The 18,280-nt window shown below is 51.3% G+C and overlaps 4 protein-coding genes across 4 annotated transcripts; 3 read left to right on the forward strand and 1 right to left on the reverse strand.

Moving 5' to 3' along the window:
* Positions 1 to 94: 94 nt before the first annotated feature.
* Positions 95 to 3,007, forward strand: LOC147218180 (betaine--homocysteine S-methyltransferase 1-like). The gene is made up of 8 exons (XM_086173326.1): positions 95 to 440; positions 1,208 to 1,340; positions 1,431 to 1,543; positions 1,623 to 1,814; positions 1,895 to 2,042; positions 2,116 to 2,298; positions 2,408 to 2,636; positions 2,731 to 3,007. The coding sequence occupies exons 1-8, from the start codon at positions 423 to 425 to the stop codon at positions 2,918 to 2,920; spliced, it is 1,206 nt and encodes a 401-aa protein (XP_086029452.1). The 5' UTR covers positions 95 to 422; the 3' UTR covers positions 2,921 to 3,007.
* Positions 3,008 to 3,287: 280 nt separating this feature from the next.
* Positions 3,288 to 6,343, forward strand: LOC147218181 (betaine--homocysteine S-methyltransferase 1-like). The gene is made up of 8 exons (XM_086173328.1): positions 3,288 to 3,399; positions 4,147 to 4,279; positions 4,367 to 4,479; positions 4,565 to 4,756; positions 4,839 to 4,986; positions 5,223 to 5,405; positions 5,584 to 5,812; positions 5,896 to 6,343. Exons 1-8 carry the CDS (start codon positions 3,382 to 3,384, stop codon positions 6,071 to 6,073), a joined length of 1,194 nt encoding a protein of 397 aa, XP_086029454.1. The 5' UTR covers positions 3,288 to 3,381; the 3' UTR covers positions 6,074 to 6,343.
* Positions 6,344 to 7,111: 768 nt separating this feature from the next.
* kgd4 (alpha-ketoglutarate dehydrogenase subunit 4) lies at positions 7,112 to 9,896 on the forward strand. The gene is made up of 5 exons (XM_086173330.1): positions 7,112 to 7,269; positions 7,597 to 7,784; positions 8,694 to 8,757; positions 9,125 to 9,333; positions 9,477 to 9,896. Exons 2-5 carry the CDS (start codon positions 7,731 to 7,733, stop codon positions 9,492 to 9,494), a joined length of 345 nt encoding a protein of 114 aa, XP_086029456.1. The 5' UTR covers positions 7,112 to 7,269; positions 7,597 to 7,730; the 3' UTR covers positions 9,495 to 9,896.
* Positions 9,897 to 10,187: 291 nt separating this feature from the next.
* pdxp (pyridoxal (pyridoxine, vitamin B6) phosphatase) lies at positions 10,188 to 14,160 on the reverse strand. The gene is made up of 2 exons (XM_086173329.1): positions 13,447 to 14,160; positions 10,188 to 11,201 (listed from the first exon to the last, which is right to left on the reverse strand). The coding sequence occupies exons 1-2, from the start codon at positions 14,042 to 14,044 to the stop codon at positions 10,864 to 10,866; spliced, it is 936 nt and encodes a 311-aa protein (XP_086029455.1). The 5' UTR covers positions 14,045 to 14,160; the 3' UTR covers positions 10,188 to 10,863.
* Positions 14,161 to 18,280: the final 4,120 nt, after the last annotated feature.

An 18,280-nucleotide genomic window follows, 5' to 3' on the forward strand; every position in this document is an offset into this window, starting at 1 on the left:
TGAGTCCTCATTGCATCACAGTCGGGTCACATGAGGAAGGAGGACGCCTGAGAGGGCAGCTTTTGGACCTTCTCGTAAGAAGCCGGCGGAGCCAGGCTGGGGGTTTTTCCAGGTGTTTGGAGATGAAGCGAGGGGAAGGTTCTGACCTCGACCTTCCCCCGACCCGCCTCAGCTACTTTTCTCTCCAACTGCGCCCGAAGCTTCGACCGCGGGCATCATTAATTTGTAAGCTGGTTTAATGTTGCACAATGTCCAAACATTCATGAAGCAATGAAAAAAAAACACACAAAAAAACTGGCACCAACCCCAAAGTGCGGAGGTATAAAACGTCGGCGGGGCCGATCTGGGCACTCTTTGGGTCCACAGACGAGGGTCGCTGGCTCTGCTGCTGCCACGGGCTGATCCTGCATCCACACCAAGACATGGCACCGGTTAAGAAGGTAGACTGAGTTCTTTCTAATCTTCTACTGAATTCTGACCCCCATTTACAGAGAAGAATAACAACAACATAACAATAATAATAACAATAATAATAAATAATAGTAGGAAATAGTATAAACAGTATAAAAAAAGGGGTGAGAATAAGAAATACAAATAAAACTATAAAGTGTCTATATATATATATAAACTATATATAACTATATATCTTATATAGATATCAAATTGATATGTATAAATGTCTATAAACTATAAAGTGTCGATGTACTTTTTAAGACCTTAAAACACTTTATAGCCTTGACTTTGACACTTTATGGTTTTATTTGTATTTCTTATTCTCCCTCCTTCCTACTATGATTTATTATTGTTATGTTTCACTTGAAACTCTGGCACAACAATTTCCTTCGGGATAAATAAAGTTGTTGTTATTCTTATTCTTATTCTTATAAAGTATTAAGGTCTTAAGTCCAAAGATTTTATATATGTAAATACATACATATATACATGGAAACATATAATCATATATAGATATACACACACACACACACACACACATCCGGTATATTCAAATTTAAACCTCCTGCAGAGTAATCAGATTACACAGTTGGCAGTTTCCCCGCTGGTTGACGGGCCGTGATGCTGACGAGAGAATTGGAAGCAGGAGTGTGCACGAGTCTCGGGCTGAGACGTCTCTTTCCGATCTTTGCACCTTCGCACCGTCGCCGCGGCGCCTCTGTGCCAAACACTCTGCTGAACGCTGCCGTTACAGGGAATCCTGGAGCGTCTGAACGCCGGGGAGGTGGTGATCGGCGACGGCGGTTTCGTGTTCGCCCTGGAGAAGCGGGGCTACGTGAAGGCCGGGCCGTGGACCCCCGAGGCGGCGGTCACACACCCGGAGGCCGGTTAGACACACACATATCGAGCGCGAACGCACACAAAAACACAAAGATGCCGCCGACCGTCCCGCTGACGGTCCTGGGTGTCCCCATCAGTGCGGCAGCTGCACAGGGAGTTCCTGCGAGCCGGCTCCAACGTCATGCAGACCTTCACCTTCTACGCCAGCGATGATAAATTGGAGAACCGAGGGCAGAACCTGCGGCTGACGGTGAGCGCGCAACGCCGGCGCACCGCCGACCGCGCGCGAAAAGCATCGCCGCTCACTTCCCGTCGGCCGGCTCTTCCAGGGGACGCAGATCAACGAGGCGGCCTGCGACCTGGCCAGGGAGGTGGCGGGCGAGGGGGACGCCATGGTGGCAGGGGGCGTGTCGCAGACGCCGTCCTACCTGAGCTGCAAGAGCGAGACCGAGGTGAAGGGCATCTTCAAGAAGCAGCTGGACGTGTTCATGAAGAAGAACGTGGACTTCTTGATCGCCGAGGTAGGGGTTCAATCCCGGCCGCTCCGCGACGCGGCGGGTCCGACCCGAGCTGAAGGGCGGCGCTGTCCGTGCGTCCGCAGTACTTCGAGCACGTGGAGGAGGCCGAGTGGGCGGTGCAGGTGCTGAAGAGCAGCGGGAAACCGGTGGCGGCGTCGCTGTGCATCGGCCCGGAGGGGGACCTGCACGGCGTCTCGCCCGGAGACTGCGCCGTCAGGCTGGTGAAGGCCGGTGAGGCTTCGCCCGGCGCCCACGTGGACGGGATGGGTTTTTTCTTCGCCGTCCCTCATATCTTCTCCCGCAGGAGCCCAGATCGTCGGAGTCAACTGCCACTTTGACCCCATGACCTGCGTGCAGGCTGTCAGGATGATGAAGGCGGGGGTGGAGAAGGCCGGACTCAAGGCTCACTACATGGTGCAGCCGCTGGCGTACCACACCCCCGACTGCAACTGCCAGGGATTCATCGACCTGCCGGAGTTCCCCTTCGGTAATCGCCCGCGGGGATTCGGGGTCCTCCCGTCCCCTCGAACCTGATTCGGACGTGCCGACATCCTGCACATCCTGCGCGGTTACAGCGATGTTCTCGCCGCTCGCAGCCCTGGAGCCGCGGATCCTGACCCGCTGGGACATGCACCAGTACGCCAGGGAGGCCTACAAGACCGGCATCCGCTTCATCGGCGGCTGCTGCGGGTTCGAGCCCTATCACATCAGGGCCATCGCCGAGGAGCTGGCGCCCGAGAGGGGCTTCGTGCCCGCCGGCTCGGAGAAGCACGGCATGTGGGGGTCCTGTCTGGAGATGCACACCAAGCCGTGGGTCAGGGCCAGGTACAGGAACACACACGCGTTGTAAACCCTCACACACACACACACACACACACACACTGTATGTTTGAGATGGCTGTGTGAATGCTTCTCCAAGGGCTCGCCGGGACTACTGGGAGAACCTGGCCCCGGCGTCCGGACGCCCCAAATGTCCCTCCTTGTCCACCCCGGAGGGCTGGGGGGTGACCAAGGGCCACACCGAGCTGCTGCAGCACAAAGAGGCCACCAGCACCCAGGAGATGAAGCAGGTGCTGGAGATGCAGAAGAAGGCCAAGGCGACGGCGTGAGGGAGATGTTCCCCTGCTTGTAACAGTGACAGATGTCAGACCTTCTCTGTAGAGCAGCAGCCAATAAACCCGTCATCTGAGCGACCAGCTGTCGGCGTGGATTCAATCTGTGTCCCTCGGACGGGAAAAACAAACCGTTTGGGGACGTTTAGCATAAAATGTTCTGGGTTTCCGCCCCGCGGCTCGCGCAAACACCTGGCACCACGGCGCCGACGTCTGAGGAGGCCGTGTGCGTCTGCAGGGACACACAAACACAACAATCTAGATTAAACTAGTAACACACAATCACTGGGCCGCAGAAGGGAGGAGAGGCCATAGTGTAACTGACGCCTTGCCAATCGCAGCGGCCCCAGGCTGGGCCCGCCTCCACCCCAGGCGGATTTATAGCGGCTCGCCGCCGGGCTGGGGGGGTTTTCAGCCTCTCAGTCCCAGGCGTCAGGGGTCCAGGTCGCTGCAGGATTATGGCACCGGCGAAGAAGGTACGTGTGGACGGCATGATCCTCGGGTCGGGTCAGAGGGAGACGCCGTGAAATCACTAAATAAATAAGTTTGACCTGAGATAGGAAAGCAGACAAGAGCTCGGTGGGAAGGCGTAAAGTTCTCCTGGGCTGAAACAGTAAAGACTGACTTAATGAGAAGGTTCTGAAACCGAGGGGCCGGCTGGAATCTGATGGATCAACGTTTTAAGGTTTCTGTTTCCTTCATATGCTGGTCTGGAGGTCTGCAGGTCTGCAGGTGTGTAGGTCTGGAGGTCTGGAGGTCTGCAGGTCTGGAGGTGTGTAGGTCTGGAGGTCTGCAGGTCTGCGGGTCTGCGGGTCTGCAGGTCTGCAGGTCTGCATCATGGCCTCCGTGTGAGGGTGGGTCGCTGCCCCTCTGAGGGATGGAGATGCATCAGGGGTTGAAGGTGTCATGAATGAATGAATGCTCGTTCCTGCATCAAGTCAGTCGCCCCAAGCAGCTTTACATACCTTATATACATTTGATGGTTCGTCCTGAAGTTTGCCCTGAGAAGGAGCTGGTCTGAAGGCGAGGCCGCCGCTACAGATGCCGCGGCCGCTCTCAGGAACGCCACGACTTTTGGCGAGGCGCCTGGGAGGCAGCTGGAGAACCGGACCTGAAGAAGAACCCTCTTCCAAGCGGCAACGGCGAGGAGGAGCCGGGAGCCGCTGCTCTCCACCGACGTCCTCCCTCTGACCTTCTGTTGCTTCCTTCCCAACAAACCGCAGGGTATCTTGGAGCGTCTCGACGCCGACGAGATCGTGATTGGCGATGGGGGCTTCGTCTTCGCCCTGGAGAAGAGAGGCTACGTGAAGGCCGGGCCCTGGACCCCCGAGGCGGCGGCCGAGCACCCCGAAGCCGGTAGGACTTCACCCGATCCGCCCCGCGGACTCACAAAGCGACCGGCCGTCACGTTTGCTCAGGTGGTTTTCTTCTGACGGGTTCCAGTGCGTCAGCTGCACAGGGAGTTCCTGAGGGCCGGGGCCAACGTCATGCAGACCTTCACCTTCTACGCCAGCGACGACAAGCTGGAGAACAGAGGCAACAAGCTGTCCTTCACTGTGAGTTTCACCTGAGGTTCCTCGGTCACAAAAAAAAAAAAAAACGCCTGTCTTTTCACCGCCGCGATCCTTCGCCGTCCCGCAGGGCGCTCAGATCAACGAGGCGGCCTGCGACCTGGCCCGGGAGGTGGCCGGCGAGGGGGACGCCATGGTGGCGGGGGGCGTGTCTCAGACGCCGTCCTACCTGAGCTGCAAGAGCGAGACCGACGTGAAAGCCATCTTCAAGAAGCAGCTGGACGTGTTCGTCAAGAAGGACGTGGATTTCCTCATCGCCGAGGTAAAGGTCCTTCCACGCCCGCCGTCCCGCGTTTCCCCGGTAGGAACGGCGGGTCTGAACGCCGCCGTCTGTCCCCCTGCAGTACTTCGAGCACGTGGAGGAGGCGGTGTGGGCCGTGGAGGTGCTGAAGGAGACGGGGAAGCCCGTGGCGGCGTCGCTGTGCATCGGGCCGGAGGGAGACATGCACGGCATCTCCCCTGCGGAGTGCGCCGTCAGGCTGGTCAAAGCCGGTAAGCGCCGCGTCTAAGATCTCCTCACAAGGACTCACTCCGTCCTCAACGGACGTCTCCTCGGAATGCGCAGACACAGGATCTCGGTATTCTTAGCGCGGGATGCGGCCGCCGCGCTCGCCGTCTGCCGCCGCTCTGCTTTCAAATCTCTGCCTCGCACCAGTAACAAGCAGTTGCTGCCGTCTCAGTTACTCGTGTGCGAGTTCATTTTTAACCCCCCGCTTCTTCTCCCGCAGGAGCCCAGATCGTCGGGGTCAACTGCCACTTTGACCCCATGACCTGCGTGCAGGCTGTCAGGATGATGAAGGCGGGGGTGGAGAAGGCCGGACTCAAGGCTCACTACATGGTGCAGCCGCTGGCGTACCACACCCCCGACTGCAACTGCCAGGGATTCATCGACCTGCCCGAGTTCCCCTTCGGTAATCATAAACCGGCTGGAATTCAAACTTTACGGTCCATGTAACTTAATCACACTGTAAAACACCAGCCGCCTCGGCATGTATTTATACACACACACACACACGCACACACACGCGCGCGTGCACATACATGCACACCTTGCGCCATGCACACATTTTCAAATGGATGTTCTGGCAGGCCTGGAGCCGCGGATCCTGACCCGCTGGGACATGCACCAGTACGCCAGGGAGGCCTACAAGGCCGGCATCCGCTTCATCGGCGGCTGCTGCGGGTTCGAGCCCTATCACATCAGGGCCATCGCCGAGGAGCTGGCGCCCGAGAGGGGCTTCCTCCCCCAGGCCTCGGAGAAACACGGCAACTGGGGCGGCAGCCTGGAGATGCACACCAAGCCGTGGGTCAGAGCCAGGTGAGCGGCGGCTCCTCCGCTCCGGCCGCGGTTGTTGAAAATTCTCCCCTTTGCCCAAATCTTGATGTCTTGGCGTATTCCAGAGCCCGTCGCGACTACTGGGAGAACCTCAAGCCGGCCTCCGGACGCCCGACCTCCGCCTCCATGTCCTCCCCGGACGGATGGGGTGTGACCAAAGGCCACTCGGACCTCATGCAGCAGAAAGAAGCCACCTCTCAGCAGCAGCTCAAAGACCTGTTCGACAGGTCAAAGAGCCACTGAGCCGATCCGTTCTCGCCGCTGAACAACGATATTGCGCGGCGGCGTGTGCCCGCACCGCGCTATCACAATGACAGCCTCAGTCGACCCCGCCGACCTCGGGGACCGGATCCTCTCCCGAGACCGTCGCTGTTCTCTACATGTTGATTGTAAAACCCTGACGTTCACGTGAAGCCGGGGCTGCCGGGTGTGGAGCCGGCCCGCACGAGTTGGGACCTTTTGATTTTCCATTACTCTGGACCAGTTTGTTCAATAAAATGAGTTCTGATAAAAGTGCGGCTGCTTGGCGTCATTCATATCGAAATATCTGGCTCCATCAGCCGATCGCGGTCCTGCGCACGGCGACTGTCATTTCATCGGGTCGGCCAACAAATCGGATTATTATCAAAACGATTCAACTGGAAACAACACTGACGAGGAAAAACGTTTTACATATTGTTTGCGTTTGCTGTGAATTTGGAGTTTGTAACAGCTCTGAGTATTTTGTGAACACACACTTGCAAATAAATGACACTAAATGACACAACAGGGATTTCAGAGAAGGTCCGTTTCATCCGCTAGAAGGCAGTGTTTGGATGCACCGACCGGCCTTACAGAGGGACTACTGGGAGAGATGTGCAAACTGCTAGCATTTATTTGGACTGCGATTAGACCGGCTTTAAACTACTGAATGGAGCGCCTTTCCCCCAAGTGTGCATTTTTAAATAAACGACTAATTTAGAAGTTTTTTTAGATACGTAAGAGAAGCTCAAGAGTCACTGCGGTGATGTTAAATAAAGATCCTGCTCACCCAAGAAGAGGAAGAAAAGGAGCATCTCTACACCTAAATGCCAATTGTCATGACTCATCTCAAGTTGAAATTCTCCTGCTATTTAAGTCAGTAAAAACCTTGCTTTAGATTTGTTTTTAGCTGAGAACTCCGGCCTCTTCTGTCTTGTTGACACTTTTTGACCCCATTGTTGATCTCTCCTCACAGAGAGGAGCTCCGGCTGACTTCTCGGCTGTGGATTGGACAATACAGACCACGTGACCCTTTCCGTTTTATATCGCAGATATATTAGAAATAGGGGCATCGCTGGCGTTCCCCTCTCGGGCGATTTGGTTAATAATAGCTTATAATAGCACTAAAGACTAGATATTTTCATTTTAATAACTCAAAGCGGAATTAAACCCTATGGAATATAATTTGACCTCTACAGGTAAGGATTTTATTCTAGATTGTGCTCATTCACCAGGTTTCGCACATTGTGTCTGGCAGGATGAGAGTGTGTGAAATCGTGTGTTGTACAGAAACACTCGGTCCAGATTCAGGCCGGACGGTAAATAACCGGTGTGCCATAACCGCCAGAAAAGAAACGTCCCAAGACGGTCACTCAAGGAGAGGCTTTAAAAGAACCCGGAACTATATTCCGGTGGATGTCAAACTCCTGGATAAATTCCACTGAGAGACCAATCTTCTTGCTTCTGTCTTTATCTAAATATTTGTCTCCTGCGGATGTTATTTCTTCTTACTTCCCCCCCAAAAGGCAGGCGTTCCCCCGAGACGCGTCCATGAACCCGCGTTAGGGACGGCGGTTCCTGGTGTAACAGCGCCCCCTTGTGGTGGAGCTCGAGAACTACAGTCGCGTCCTTAACCCGGAAGTGAAGCGGGGAGGTCGTCATGGGGAGCAAAGTCAGCTCAAAGATGGCCGCCCCTGCCGCCCGGGTGATCCAGGTAAAGCTCCCCGCCAGGAAACGACACCAACCCCCGCCTGCGCGTCACTTCTCGCGTCGGGATTTAATTTCGATGGAAAACCACGGGGAGGCCTCGCCGGCCGCGAATTGGCTAACGGTTTCATCGGCGACGGGTCACTTCCGGACTACAAATCGGGTCGTACCCTTGCTCATGTCCTTTGCCGAACTTGCCGAAATCGTGTTTATTTCTTAACGTACGAAACGGTGGATGCTTTACTGACTTTATTAAGAGTCCTGGCGTTTAAAGCTCCGAAACCGATATCAGGCACCCTGGCGGCGGCTAACCGTTTTAACGGTGGGCTCCGGTTTACCATTTCTCACATCCGCCGTTCCGGGAGCAAAAATAACATTAATTCGTTTAAGAAATCTCACCCAAGTGACCATTGAAGATGCTTATCATTGGCAAACTCCCCCCAAAGGTGGGCAAATTCAATAATATTTTCATACGTACAAGTAAGGAGCACATGAGTTTGTTTGCCATCAGTTCCCACGAAGTCTCGCGGGATGCAGGCTGATCTCGTGAGATCACCGAGGACTTTGGTGTATCTGATGCTCGTCAGTCCTCAAGGTTCTCCTTCTGCTGCTCCATCACGCACATCTCATGGTGGCAACTGGACCTCGAAGACGTTCCTCCTCTTCATTCCGGAGGTTCTTCACGTCTGTGTGAGAGGTTCAGGTACCTGACAGGAAAACAACGGCGTTCACAAAAAAACAAGTTGCAGTTGCCACCATAAGATCTGACCGTGATCCGTCGATGGCGCCACATACCTTTGTCTTCTAAATGCCAGTATTTAACAACACCTGTGTAATTTTTTGAGTGGAGGAGAAAGGAATCCACATCTCCACCGTCCAGTCAGCCCCTGACAGCTGTGTGATGTTTCCTCCTCAGGCTGTCCGGCCTCACGCGCCTCTGATAAAGTTCCCCAATCGCCAGGACGCTCCGAGGCCCAACGGTGAGTTCAACGTGTCTTTTGTTTTTTTCGTTGTACACCACTTTGTTTTGTGTCCATCATCGCATTGTCATATCAATCAATGTTGTCCGTCCACTTGGAGAAGCGGAAAGAGTTTGAGTTGGAAAAGCGAGCCTCTGCCGCGGTGTAAGAAAGCCAGCAGGGCGCAACGTTGCTGATGGCAGATGGTTTTCTTCAGTTATTACCTCACTTGACATCTTCCCAGTTGGTTTATGGTCTCGGCTATTGCCCGCTGTTGCTTTTGTAGATATAATCCCTTTTAAGGGGAAAATCTATCAGATCAGAGTGGATCCCTCATCACTGCTGAAAATAAGAAACATCTTGGATCACGTTCTTTTCCTTCTTCCAGTCCAAGAGGCATTGAAATCATTAGCCGACTGCCTCCCGCAATTCAGCGCCGCCAGTTCCCCCGCAGCTGCCGCGCCGCCCCCGCTATCTAGAACCCGCATACCGCTGACGCCGGTCGCCGGCACCCCCGACACCCTGGCCTCGGTTCAGCTGCTCCCGGCGAGGTATCGCCGGAGACCCGTGGCGGCGGAGGAGATGGAGTACATTCAGGTGAGGGCCTCCCGCGTGTTTGCAATAAAGGACATACCTGTTTGAAAGGGAGGTGGTTTCATCTGATAGATGTTAATAAAAGGTGTGATGGGAAGCAGAGTTTTTGTTCAGATTCGTGTTCACGCCGTATTCTGCTTTCCCAGCGCGGCGGCCCCGAGTGAAGACCCCGGTCCATCACTTCAACCAAAGTCCTCATCCGTGTGTCTTCAACCCTCATTCTTGGCAAGAAGGAACCCGACGCCACGCCACCTCCTGACATGTACATATGTTTATCACTCTGACACGAAACATATATTATGTTCATTCTGAAGAACATCTGCATTGCTCCTGTGTGGATACAGTAAAGCCATAACAATAATACTGGTGTTTGTTTATTTCAGCATCAAAAGTATTGTTGGAATTTCATGATGTGGAATTTTGGTTTCTGCTATGTCAGACGTGAACGGTCTTAATGAGTCAGAAAGGCCGGCCCTCTGCAGCCGGAGGGACGAGGACGATAAATATCTCCTGAATGAACTGGAGCTTGAAATGGATTTAAATTATTAAAAGAAAACTGTATTTTACTGTGGACTTCTGACTGTTTCTACTTCAGGTTTTCTAATGTTTGTCAAGGAAGCAACTAGCACTAGCTTTTATTCTAAAAATGTTTTTGCTTGTTCTTGATTTTTCAAATTAGTCGATTTCTCTTTGCTAACTTCCTTTTTTCCTGCGGAGGGTGTTAAATCCTGGTAATAACAGCGTCACTGCCCTGACATTCCCGACCGAATGAATACATCGCCTCACTTTAGTAGATATGACGGAGGACGGACCCTCGTCTTGATCACGGTTAACAAAAGACCACCGCCGCAGTGGAATGGAGTTTCAGCCATTTATTGTTACCGCTGCTGGCATGCTCTATCTGGTAAACACTGACAACACCAAACTTACACAACAGGGCAGCGTGACCTTCTATACTACTGAACAGCTTTTTTATTTATTTTCACTTTCAGAATAAGTCATGACGAGGGGACCAGAAGTGAAAATGCACAGCGAGCGTTTGGCAGGCTGTCAAAGTCTTGATGGTTTTGGTTTCGTTATGATGCATTTTCAGTCATTGCAAACACATGACTAAACAATTCTCCATCAGGAGCCACATCTCTGCCCCTGGGGGAGAATTGCTCCTAAATACATTTACTCCGTCACAGATCAAGTCACGGCGTGCAAAAGTGAGTTTTGAAAACCCAGTACCGAACACAGCCAGCGGGCATCGAGGAGAACGAATACGAAGGGCGACGAGCAACAGTCGAGTCACGAATGAGCACAACACGGGGAACACGGAGGGGTTACAGCCGGGATCGGGAGGAATCTGTCCGCGAACAACAACAACTCTGGTCACGTGGTACGATAACCTCCCCGAAATCTGCGCGTGGGATGGGATTGGTTTGTTAGGTTTCTTTTTTTTTTTGAAAAAGCCGGACTAAACATTGCACTTGGATTGTAGTAGAAGCGCCAACGCTCCATGTCGGAGGCCCGAGGGCCCGGCCCCTGGCTCTACTCGTCCAGTTCCTCAAAAGCAAGTAAGAAATCTGCGACGGTGTCCACCACGTAGTCGGGCACCAGGCTGCGGTCGGCGGGCAGCTCGCTGTCCAGGTACTCCTGAGCCTCCTCCATCTGAGACACGCCGGTCAGGGTGAGCATGGTGTCCAGGCCGCAGTTGGACCCGAACAGCATGTCCGTCTCCAGGCGGTCGCCGACCATCAGGCACTGGGCGGGCTCCACGCCGTCGAACTGACTGGAGATGCACTCGAACATGAAGCGGCTCGGCTTGCCGATCACCGTCGCCTTGCGGCCCGTGGCCACTTCCAGGGCGGCGGTCAGGGACCCGGAGCCTGCCGGAGGAGATCAGAGTCAGCTGAGAAACCGTCGGGTGAACATCGATTAAAAAGAATCAGCCACTAGACATTCTGACTACCGACGACCAACATCTCATCCGGGAGCTCTGCTGGGATGGAACCGGAGCAGATGTTTCATATCCAATCCGCATCTCTGCGGCTCGTTTACGTACCGGCCTCGGTCTTCACGGCCTTCGGGGCTGTGAGGAAACCGGACAACGAGACGGCGGCGGAGCACTAACCCCTCGGACGCCCTCTCATGGCCGATCACAGCGGCAGACGTCCCCTCGGCTCCTATAGTGTCTGCCGCTGTCTGCAACTTTGTGTTGCGTACAATGAATCTGCCGTACATGCAGAGCTCACACCGGAGCCCAGGCAAAGCAGCAGGGGTGGTCAAAAGCAAGCCACGGCCCCGCAAGCTGAAAACATGCTTGTTTACCAGCCCTCTGCCTTTGTCATGGCAACCACAGGAGCTTTCGTAACATGCTATTGGCTCAGGGTGTAAAGATCGCTCCTGCAAACACACTCCAGGACTCGTGCCGAGTGAACTGTAAAGATTGAGTCATTCATTATCTACGCCGCTTATCTATCACTGGTGCTTGTGAGGGAGGCCGGAGCCGATCCTTGCACCGGGCAACCGCAAGGCACCCGACTGTTCAGCCGTCAAACAGACGCCCAACCATTCATCCTCTCATCCACACCTGGAAAACGCAGGGTCTCCACTGAACCTCCCCCATGTGTTTGGACCGTGGGAGGAACCCTGAGGAACCCCACGCAGACATGGGGAGAACATGGAGGCTCCACAGAGTCAGAATCAAACCGGGGGGCGCAGCTAACGGTTAGCCGCTAATCCCTGCTTCGCCCGTTACGTGCTAAATTCGGCACAACCCTGAACACTTGAACCTTTTTTCCACTTTTTACTTTCTACATTATTATCTTTTTATTCCTCTAGATGTTATTTTTTATTTATTGTCTTCTATCTCTAACCCAGAGATGCTGCTATTGTTGTGTTGTGTCCTGCCTTTTCAGGTTGGTTTGTGTCTATCTTTGATGAAACTGAACCTTAGAGCTGCTATCTCTAAACTCCGCTGCACTCTGTGGAAACACAATTAAAGTCTCGAGCCCTTGAACGATAAACTGACAAGCCTTTTCTTTAACACCTTTTCTTATTTCGGCTCACATCGCAGCCTCCTTTTTAATTACAGCATGTTTGCAGTAGTGCTAGTATATGTGTGTATATCTGTCATTGCTGTGGTTGTAGTAGTAGTAGTAGTAGTAGTAGTAGTATGGGTATCTGCAGTAGTAATACTGTGTGTCCCTGCCATAGTACTACTATGTGTGTATATCTGTCCTTGCTGTGGTAGTAGTATGGCTATCTACAGTGGTAGTACTGTGTCGCTGCAGTGGTAGTACAATGTGTCCCTGCAGTAGATGTACTGTGTCCCTGCAGTAGTAGTACACTGTGTCCCTGCAGTAGTAGTACTGTGTCTCCCAGCAGTTGTGGTACTGTGTCTCCCAGCAGTAGTAGTAGCAGTACTACTAGTAGTAGCAGTAGCAATAGTACTAGTAGGTGCGGTTGCAGTATAAACAGTAGCAGTAGCACTTGCAGTAGCAGTAGTAATGGTGGTAGCAGTAGTATTAGCAGTCACTGTATTAGTAGTAGTAGCATCAGTAATTTTTAGAGGTAGTAGCAGTAGTAATACTAGTAGTAGTGGTGGTATTATTAGTAGGGCAGCAGTAATACTAGAAGTAGTAGCAGCAGTACTACCAGTACTAGCATTATCAGTAATCTTAGTAGTAGTAGTTGTAATGGTATTAGTAGCAGTAGCACTAGTAATACTAGTAGTAGTAGCTGGAGTAATACTAGTAGTAATACCTGCAGTAATACTAACAGTAGTAGCATCAGTAATATTAGTATTAGTAGCAGTAGTAGTGGAATAAGTAGCAGTAGTAGCAGTATTATTAGTAGTAGTAGCAGTACTAGCAGTAGTAGCCGCAGTAGTAGCGGTATTAGTAGCAGTAGTAGCGGTATTAGTAGTAGTAGTTGCAGTAGTAGTAGGATAAGTAGTAGCAGCAATAATACTGGTAGTAGTAGCAGCAGTAATACTAGCAGTGGTAGCCGCAGTGATATTAGTAGTAGTAGTAGCCGCAGTAATATTAGCAGCAGTAGTGGCGGTGGTATTAGCCGCGGTAGCATTGGTAGCATTAGCAGTCGTGCTCTCCGGTGGCGGTGCCGGCGTACCTGGCAGTATCCTTCCGCCGGACAGGGGGTGCCAGGGGTCGGCGTCGGTGGCGAGGAAGAGGCAGTCCGGGTCGCGCAGGTAGCAGGCCGCCTTGGCCAGCTTGAGGAAAGTCAGTCCGTCGTCGTGGCCGACGAGCACGGCGGCCACGTCGGGCGCCAGCGGGCAGTCGTAGACGGTGGCGTCCGGCGGGTCGGCGTCGTCCACGCAGGGCACGCCGGCGTCGCGCAGCTCGTCCCGCAGGGCGTCGCGGCCGATGACGAAGACGCGTCCGCGGAGCCGCACGGCGTCCTTCAGGTAGAGCGCCGAGCAGTAGGACGAGCTGAAGATCTGCCGCAGCGCCACGTCGGCGAAGCCCAGCCGGGCGAACTTGTGCACGTACTTCTCCCGCGGCCTGGTGCTGTTGTTGGTCACGAACACGACGTTCTTGCCGCGGCGGACGAGCGAGCTAACCACGGCCGCGGCGCCCGCCACCGCCGCCTCGCCGTTCCACATCACGCCGTCGCAGTCGAACAGGAAGAAGTCCTTGGCGTCCAGCAGCTGGCGGATCTGCGCGCCGCGGACCTTCTGGCAGCCCTTGGATCCCGCGGCGGCCGCCATCCGTCCCCGCGCCCGTCGGGCGGAGGACACCGAGATCCGAGGCGCTCCGCCGGGGATCACATCTGGCGGAGCGGAGCGGAGCGGAGCAGCGCGGCCGGAAACGCTTTGCGTCGCCGCCGGAAATGCGTCACGACCGGGCCACGCCCACCCAGCCAGGCTCGACCAATCGGGAGAGAAACCGGCGATGACCGAACGTTCGAAAATGACAGCCGACTTGTCGCCGAGCGGTGCGACTATATAAGATAAGATAAGATAAGATAAGATAAGATAAGATAAGATAAGATATCTTATCAAAGAAATACAAATAAAACCATAAAGTGTCAAAGTCAAGGCTATAAAGTGTTTTAAGATCTTAAAAAGTACAAATATATAGACACTTTATAGTTTATAGACATTTATACATACATATTTTATATTTATATAGAAGCATAGAAGTATGTTAGACTGGTGCAGGACATGTATGCTAGCTGTGAGACAGTGGTACAGTGTGCTGTAGGGGTAACAGAGAAGTTCAAGGTGGAGGTGGGACTCCATCAGGGATCAGCTCTGAGCCCCTTTTTGTTCGCAATGGTGATGGATAGGCTGATCGGGTGATGGATAGGCTGACAGATGAGGTTAGACAGGAATCTCCATGGACCATGATGTTTGCGGATGACATTGTGATCTGTAGTGAGAGCAGAGAACAGGTAGAGGAACATCTAGAGAGGTGGAGGTATGCCCTGGAAAGGAGAGGAATGAAAGTTAGTCGCAGCAAGACAGTATATATGTGTGTGAATGAGAGGAACTCGGGTGGAACGGTGAGGCTACAGGGAGTGGAGATCAAGAAGCTGGAGGATCTCAGGTACTTAGGGTCAACAGTCCAGAGTGTGGAAAAGAGGTGAAGAGACGGGTTCAAGCAGGTTGGAATGGGTGGAGAAAAGTGCCAGGGGTACCAAGAGATAGAAGAACATCAGCCAGAATAAAAGGAAAGGTGTACAAGACAGTGGTGAGACCAGCGATGATGTCTGGACTAGAAACTGTTCCAATGACCAAAAGACAGCAGGCAGAACTAGAGGTTGCAGATATGAAGATGTTGAGGTTCTCTTTGGGAGTGACCAGGATGGAGAGGATCAGGAATGAGTCTATCAGAGGGACGGCACATGTTAGATGTTTTGGAGAGAAGGTCAGAGAAGCCAGACTGAGATGGTTGGGTCATGGACAGAGGAGGGATAGAGAATATATTGGTAGACGGATGCTGGAATTGGAGCTGCCAGGCAGGAGGTCTGGAGGAAGACCAAAGAGGAGATTTATGGACATAGTGAGAGAGGATATGAAGATACCTGGTGTGAGAGAGGAGGATCCACAGAATAGGGTGAGATGGAGAAAGTTGACTCGCTGTGGCGACACCTGAAGGGAAAAGCCGAAAGACGAAGAAGATTTTATATTTATATAAAATATATAGTTATATATAGTTATATATCGCTGAGCGGTTCAACGATATATGATAAGATAAGATAAGATAAGAACAACTTTATTTATCCCGAAGGAAATTGTTGTTCCAGAGTTTCAAGCAAAACATAACAATAATAGATAATAGTAGGAAGGAGGGAGAATAAGAAAGACAATAAAATATAAAGTGTTACAGCTATCAAGTGTTTTAAGTTCTTAAAAAGATTTGAATATTCCCTTCGGCTGAAGGAAGAGGAATTAAAAAGTCTGATAGCCTCAGGTAGGAAAGACCTCTTGTGGCGTTCAGTGGAGCTCCTTGATGGTTTCAGTCTACGACTGAATATGGAATATGGAATATGGAAGAACAAACATGAACAGTTGCAGAGAAGGCCAGAGGGAGCTGTATTGTGTTTTTGTAGACCTAGAAAAAGCATATGACAGGGTGCCAAGAGAGAAGCTCTGGTATTGTATGAGGAAGTCTGAAGTGGCAGAGAAGTATGTTAGACTGGTGCAGGACATGTATGCTCGCTGTGAGACAGTAGTGAGGTGTGCTCTAGGGGTAACAAAGAAGTTCAAGGTGGAGGTGGGACTCCATCAGGGATCAGCTCTGAGCCCCTTCTGGTTTGCAGTGGTGATGGAGAGGCTGACAGATGAGGTTAGACAGGAATCTCCATGGACCATGTTTGCAGATGTCATTGTGATCTGTAGTGGCAGCAGAGAACAAGTTGAGGAAAATCTAACAAAGACCGAGGAGAAGATTTATGGATGTAGTGAGAGGATATGAAGGTGGTTGGTGTGAGAGAGGAGGATACAGAAAATAGGGTTAGATAGAGAAGGTGGATTTGCTGTGGCGACCCCTGAAGGGAAAAGACCAGAGAAGAAGAGATTAACGTCTCTCTTTCATCTTTTTTAAATTATTCTAATCTCTCTATCGCTCTCAAACATACACACAGAAGAAATGACTGAGTCAAAACAGAAAATGTAAAGAAACATTAACACTTTCACCTGAATAATGGAAACAGTAAATATGTTATCAAAGACATAACGGTTTTGGTAACTCTCATTTTTTAATGTTTCCCTCCAAACATAATTTATTTATTGTTGGATTTTACTTCTATATATTTCTGAGCTTTTGACACACGTTCAGTTGGGTATTTCATGACTACACCTTATTAACAAGTCACTTTCTGTCAGGTTTTTGAAAAATTTAAATCTGAAGTCTGTACACACACACACACACACACACACACACACACACACACAACAAACACCTTTGCTCAAAATCATTTTCATACATCCCGAATGTTCTGGAGAAGAAGTGATATTTGCGTCCCCAAGCAGCCATTTGGTTTATACTGACAGGGAGGAATGAAAAGGAAAATTCCCTGAATGATTTTGCAAGGCGAACACAATCACCTGATTAATCAATGAAAGAATGTGAGGTTTTCATTCTTGGAATGACAAAAAAAAGACGCAGCGGTCATCGGGCTGCTGCCCCTCTATTGAAGATCTGCATCATTTCATCTGCAGAGAAGAACGAGATAGTAGAAGCATGGCGTCTATTCAGCATGGTTTTTCTGCAGAATTTTGGCATTCAACATTGTTTTCACTGGTCTGAGACTGGTGCTTTATACTGGACTTTAGTTTGAAGCAGGATCTCCTGATACTTTTCAAAGAGGGCTTAAGCAGTGAGTGACTTCTTTCCACGAGTTCACCCTCTGTGAGGCTTGTGTTCCATGACCACGTGTTAGAATATTCCGTTATAATACATTGTTTACATATTCATTATATTTACTTATCTTGATTGTTGTCCTTGTGTGACGTGAGGACACTCACGTCAAGAGAGGGACTTGCAAAATCCCCTACGTCAAATTATAGTCTCCAACCTTACACCATTATTCCACTATCAATTGCAAAGACTGTAAAATGTAACTGTGAGACCCCATCATGTAAGGTGAAGGAATGCGCTACCCTGCTGTTCCAATGACACCCCCCGGGGATAATCGACCAGAGCCGGGGGGTCGGAGGAAGTCATTATCAGGACTTCCTCCGAACCGCGACTTCGATCAAAGCACGGTTTTACACAACCCAGGTGCTCATATTCCTAGAGAGCGTAAACCAGGGGTCGGAGGAAGTTTATCAGGACTTCCTCCGATCAGCGGCTTTGATCGAAGTGCAGTTTACGAGGCCCAGCAGCCCAGATGGTCGCACTCCCGGGGGGGTCGGGGAAGCCATTGTCAGGACTTCCTCCGACCCTTTTGGCCAAAAGGTATAAAATGAGCCTGATCCTTTGGATCGGGGCCAGAACTTCTTCATCTACACATTCGACCGGACGCGTCTCAGCGGGTGTCTGGAGGAGCCCAACGATCCTCGCGGGGTGACATTCATTCTGGCCCGGGATATCTCCTAAGTGTATTTTCCTGACTTTGAATAAACCATTCTTGCTTGATTAGTTCCTGGCCGTTGTGACGTTTTTCCCTGAATGATAATCTGAACACACCGGGACAACAAAGTCCGGTCCCGTGGCAGGAGCCACAAAAACGGACAACGCTCTCAGAAATGATGGGAAAATCTCATCCAATAAGGACTACTGATAGTTATTTCTTGCGATAGTGTAAAGAGAAAAAAAAACCTGTCTGAAGAAAAGGCAAACCATATACCTTCAAACACTTGATAGCCTTAACCTTGACAATTTATATTTTATTGTATTTCTTATTCTACCTCCCTCTTACTACTATCTATTACTGTTATGTTTTTGCTTGAAACTCTGGCAGAACAATTTCCTTCGGGACAAATAAAGTTGTTCTC

The sequence above is a fragment of the Fistularia commersonii genome, chromosome 26, assembly GCF_037954325.1.
Source record: "Fistularia commersonii isolate RoL2024-O1a breed Wild chromosome 26, RoL_Fcom_v1.0, whole genome shotgun sequence".
NCBI lineage: Eukaryota > Metazoa > Chordata > Actinopteri > Syngnathiformes > Fistulariidae > Fistularia > Fistularia commersonii.

Excerpts from the sequence above, each read along its gene's own strand:
- LOC147218180 (XM_086173326.1), top strand. Across the intron at positions 1,815-1,894 it reads TGGACTTCTTGATCGCCGAG|TACTTCGAGCACGTGGAGGA; the intron begins GTAGGGGTTCAA and ends GTGCGTCCGCAG. Across the intron at positions 2,299-2,407 it reads CCTGCCGGAGTTCCCCTTCG|CCCTGGAGCCGCGGATCCTG; the intron begins GTAATCGCCCGC and ends CGCCGCTCGCAG.
- pdxp (XM_086173329.1), bottom strand. The coding sequence starts at position 14,044 with ATGGCGGCCGCCGCGGGATCCAAGGGCTGCCAGAAGGTCCGCGGCGCG. Across the intron at positions 11,202-13,446 it reads CGGCGGAAGGATACTGCCAG|GCTCCGGGTCCCTGACCGCC; the intron begins GTACGCCGGCAC and ends CTCCTCCGGCAG.
- LOC147218181 (XM_086173328.1), top strand. Across the intron at positions 5,406-5,583 it reads CCTGCCCGAGTTCCCCTTCG|GCCTGGAGCCGCGGATCCTG; the intron begins GTAATCATAAAC and ends ATGTTCTGGCAG. Across the intron at positions 5,813-5,895 it reads AAGCCGTGGGTCAGAGCCAG|AGCCCGTCGCGACTACTGGG; the intron begins GTGAGCGGCGGC and ends GGCGTATTCCAG.
- kgd4 (XM_086173330.1), top strand. The coding sequence starts at position 7,731 with ATGGGGAGCAAAGTCAGCTCAAAGATGGCCGCCCCTGCCGCCCGGGTG. Across the intron at positions 7,785-8,693 it reads CTGCCGCCCGGGTGATCCAG|GCTGTCCGGCCTCACGCGCC; the intron begins GTAAAGCTCCCC and ends TTTCCTCCTCAG. Across the intron at positions 8,758-9,124 it reads GGACGCTCCGAGGCCCAACG|TCCAAGAGGCATTGAAATCA; the intron begins GTGAGTTCAACG and ends TCCTTCTTCCAG.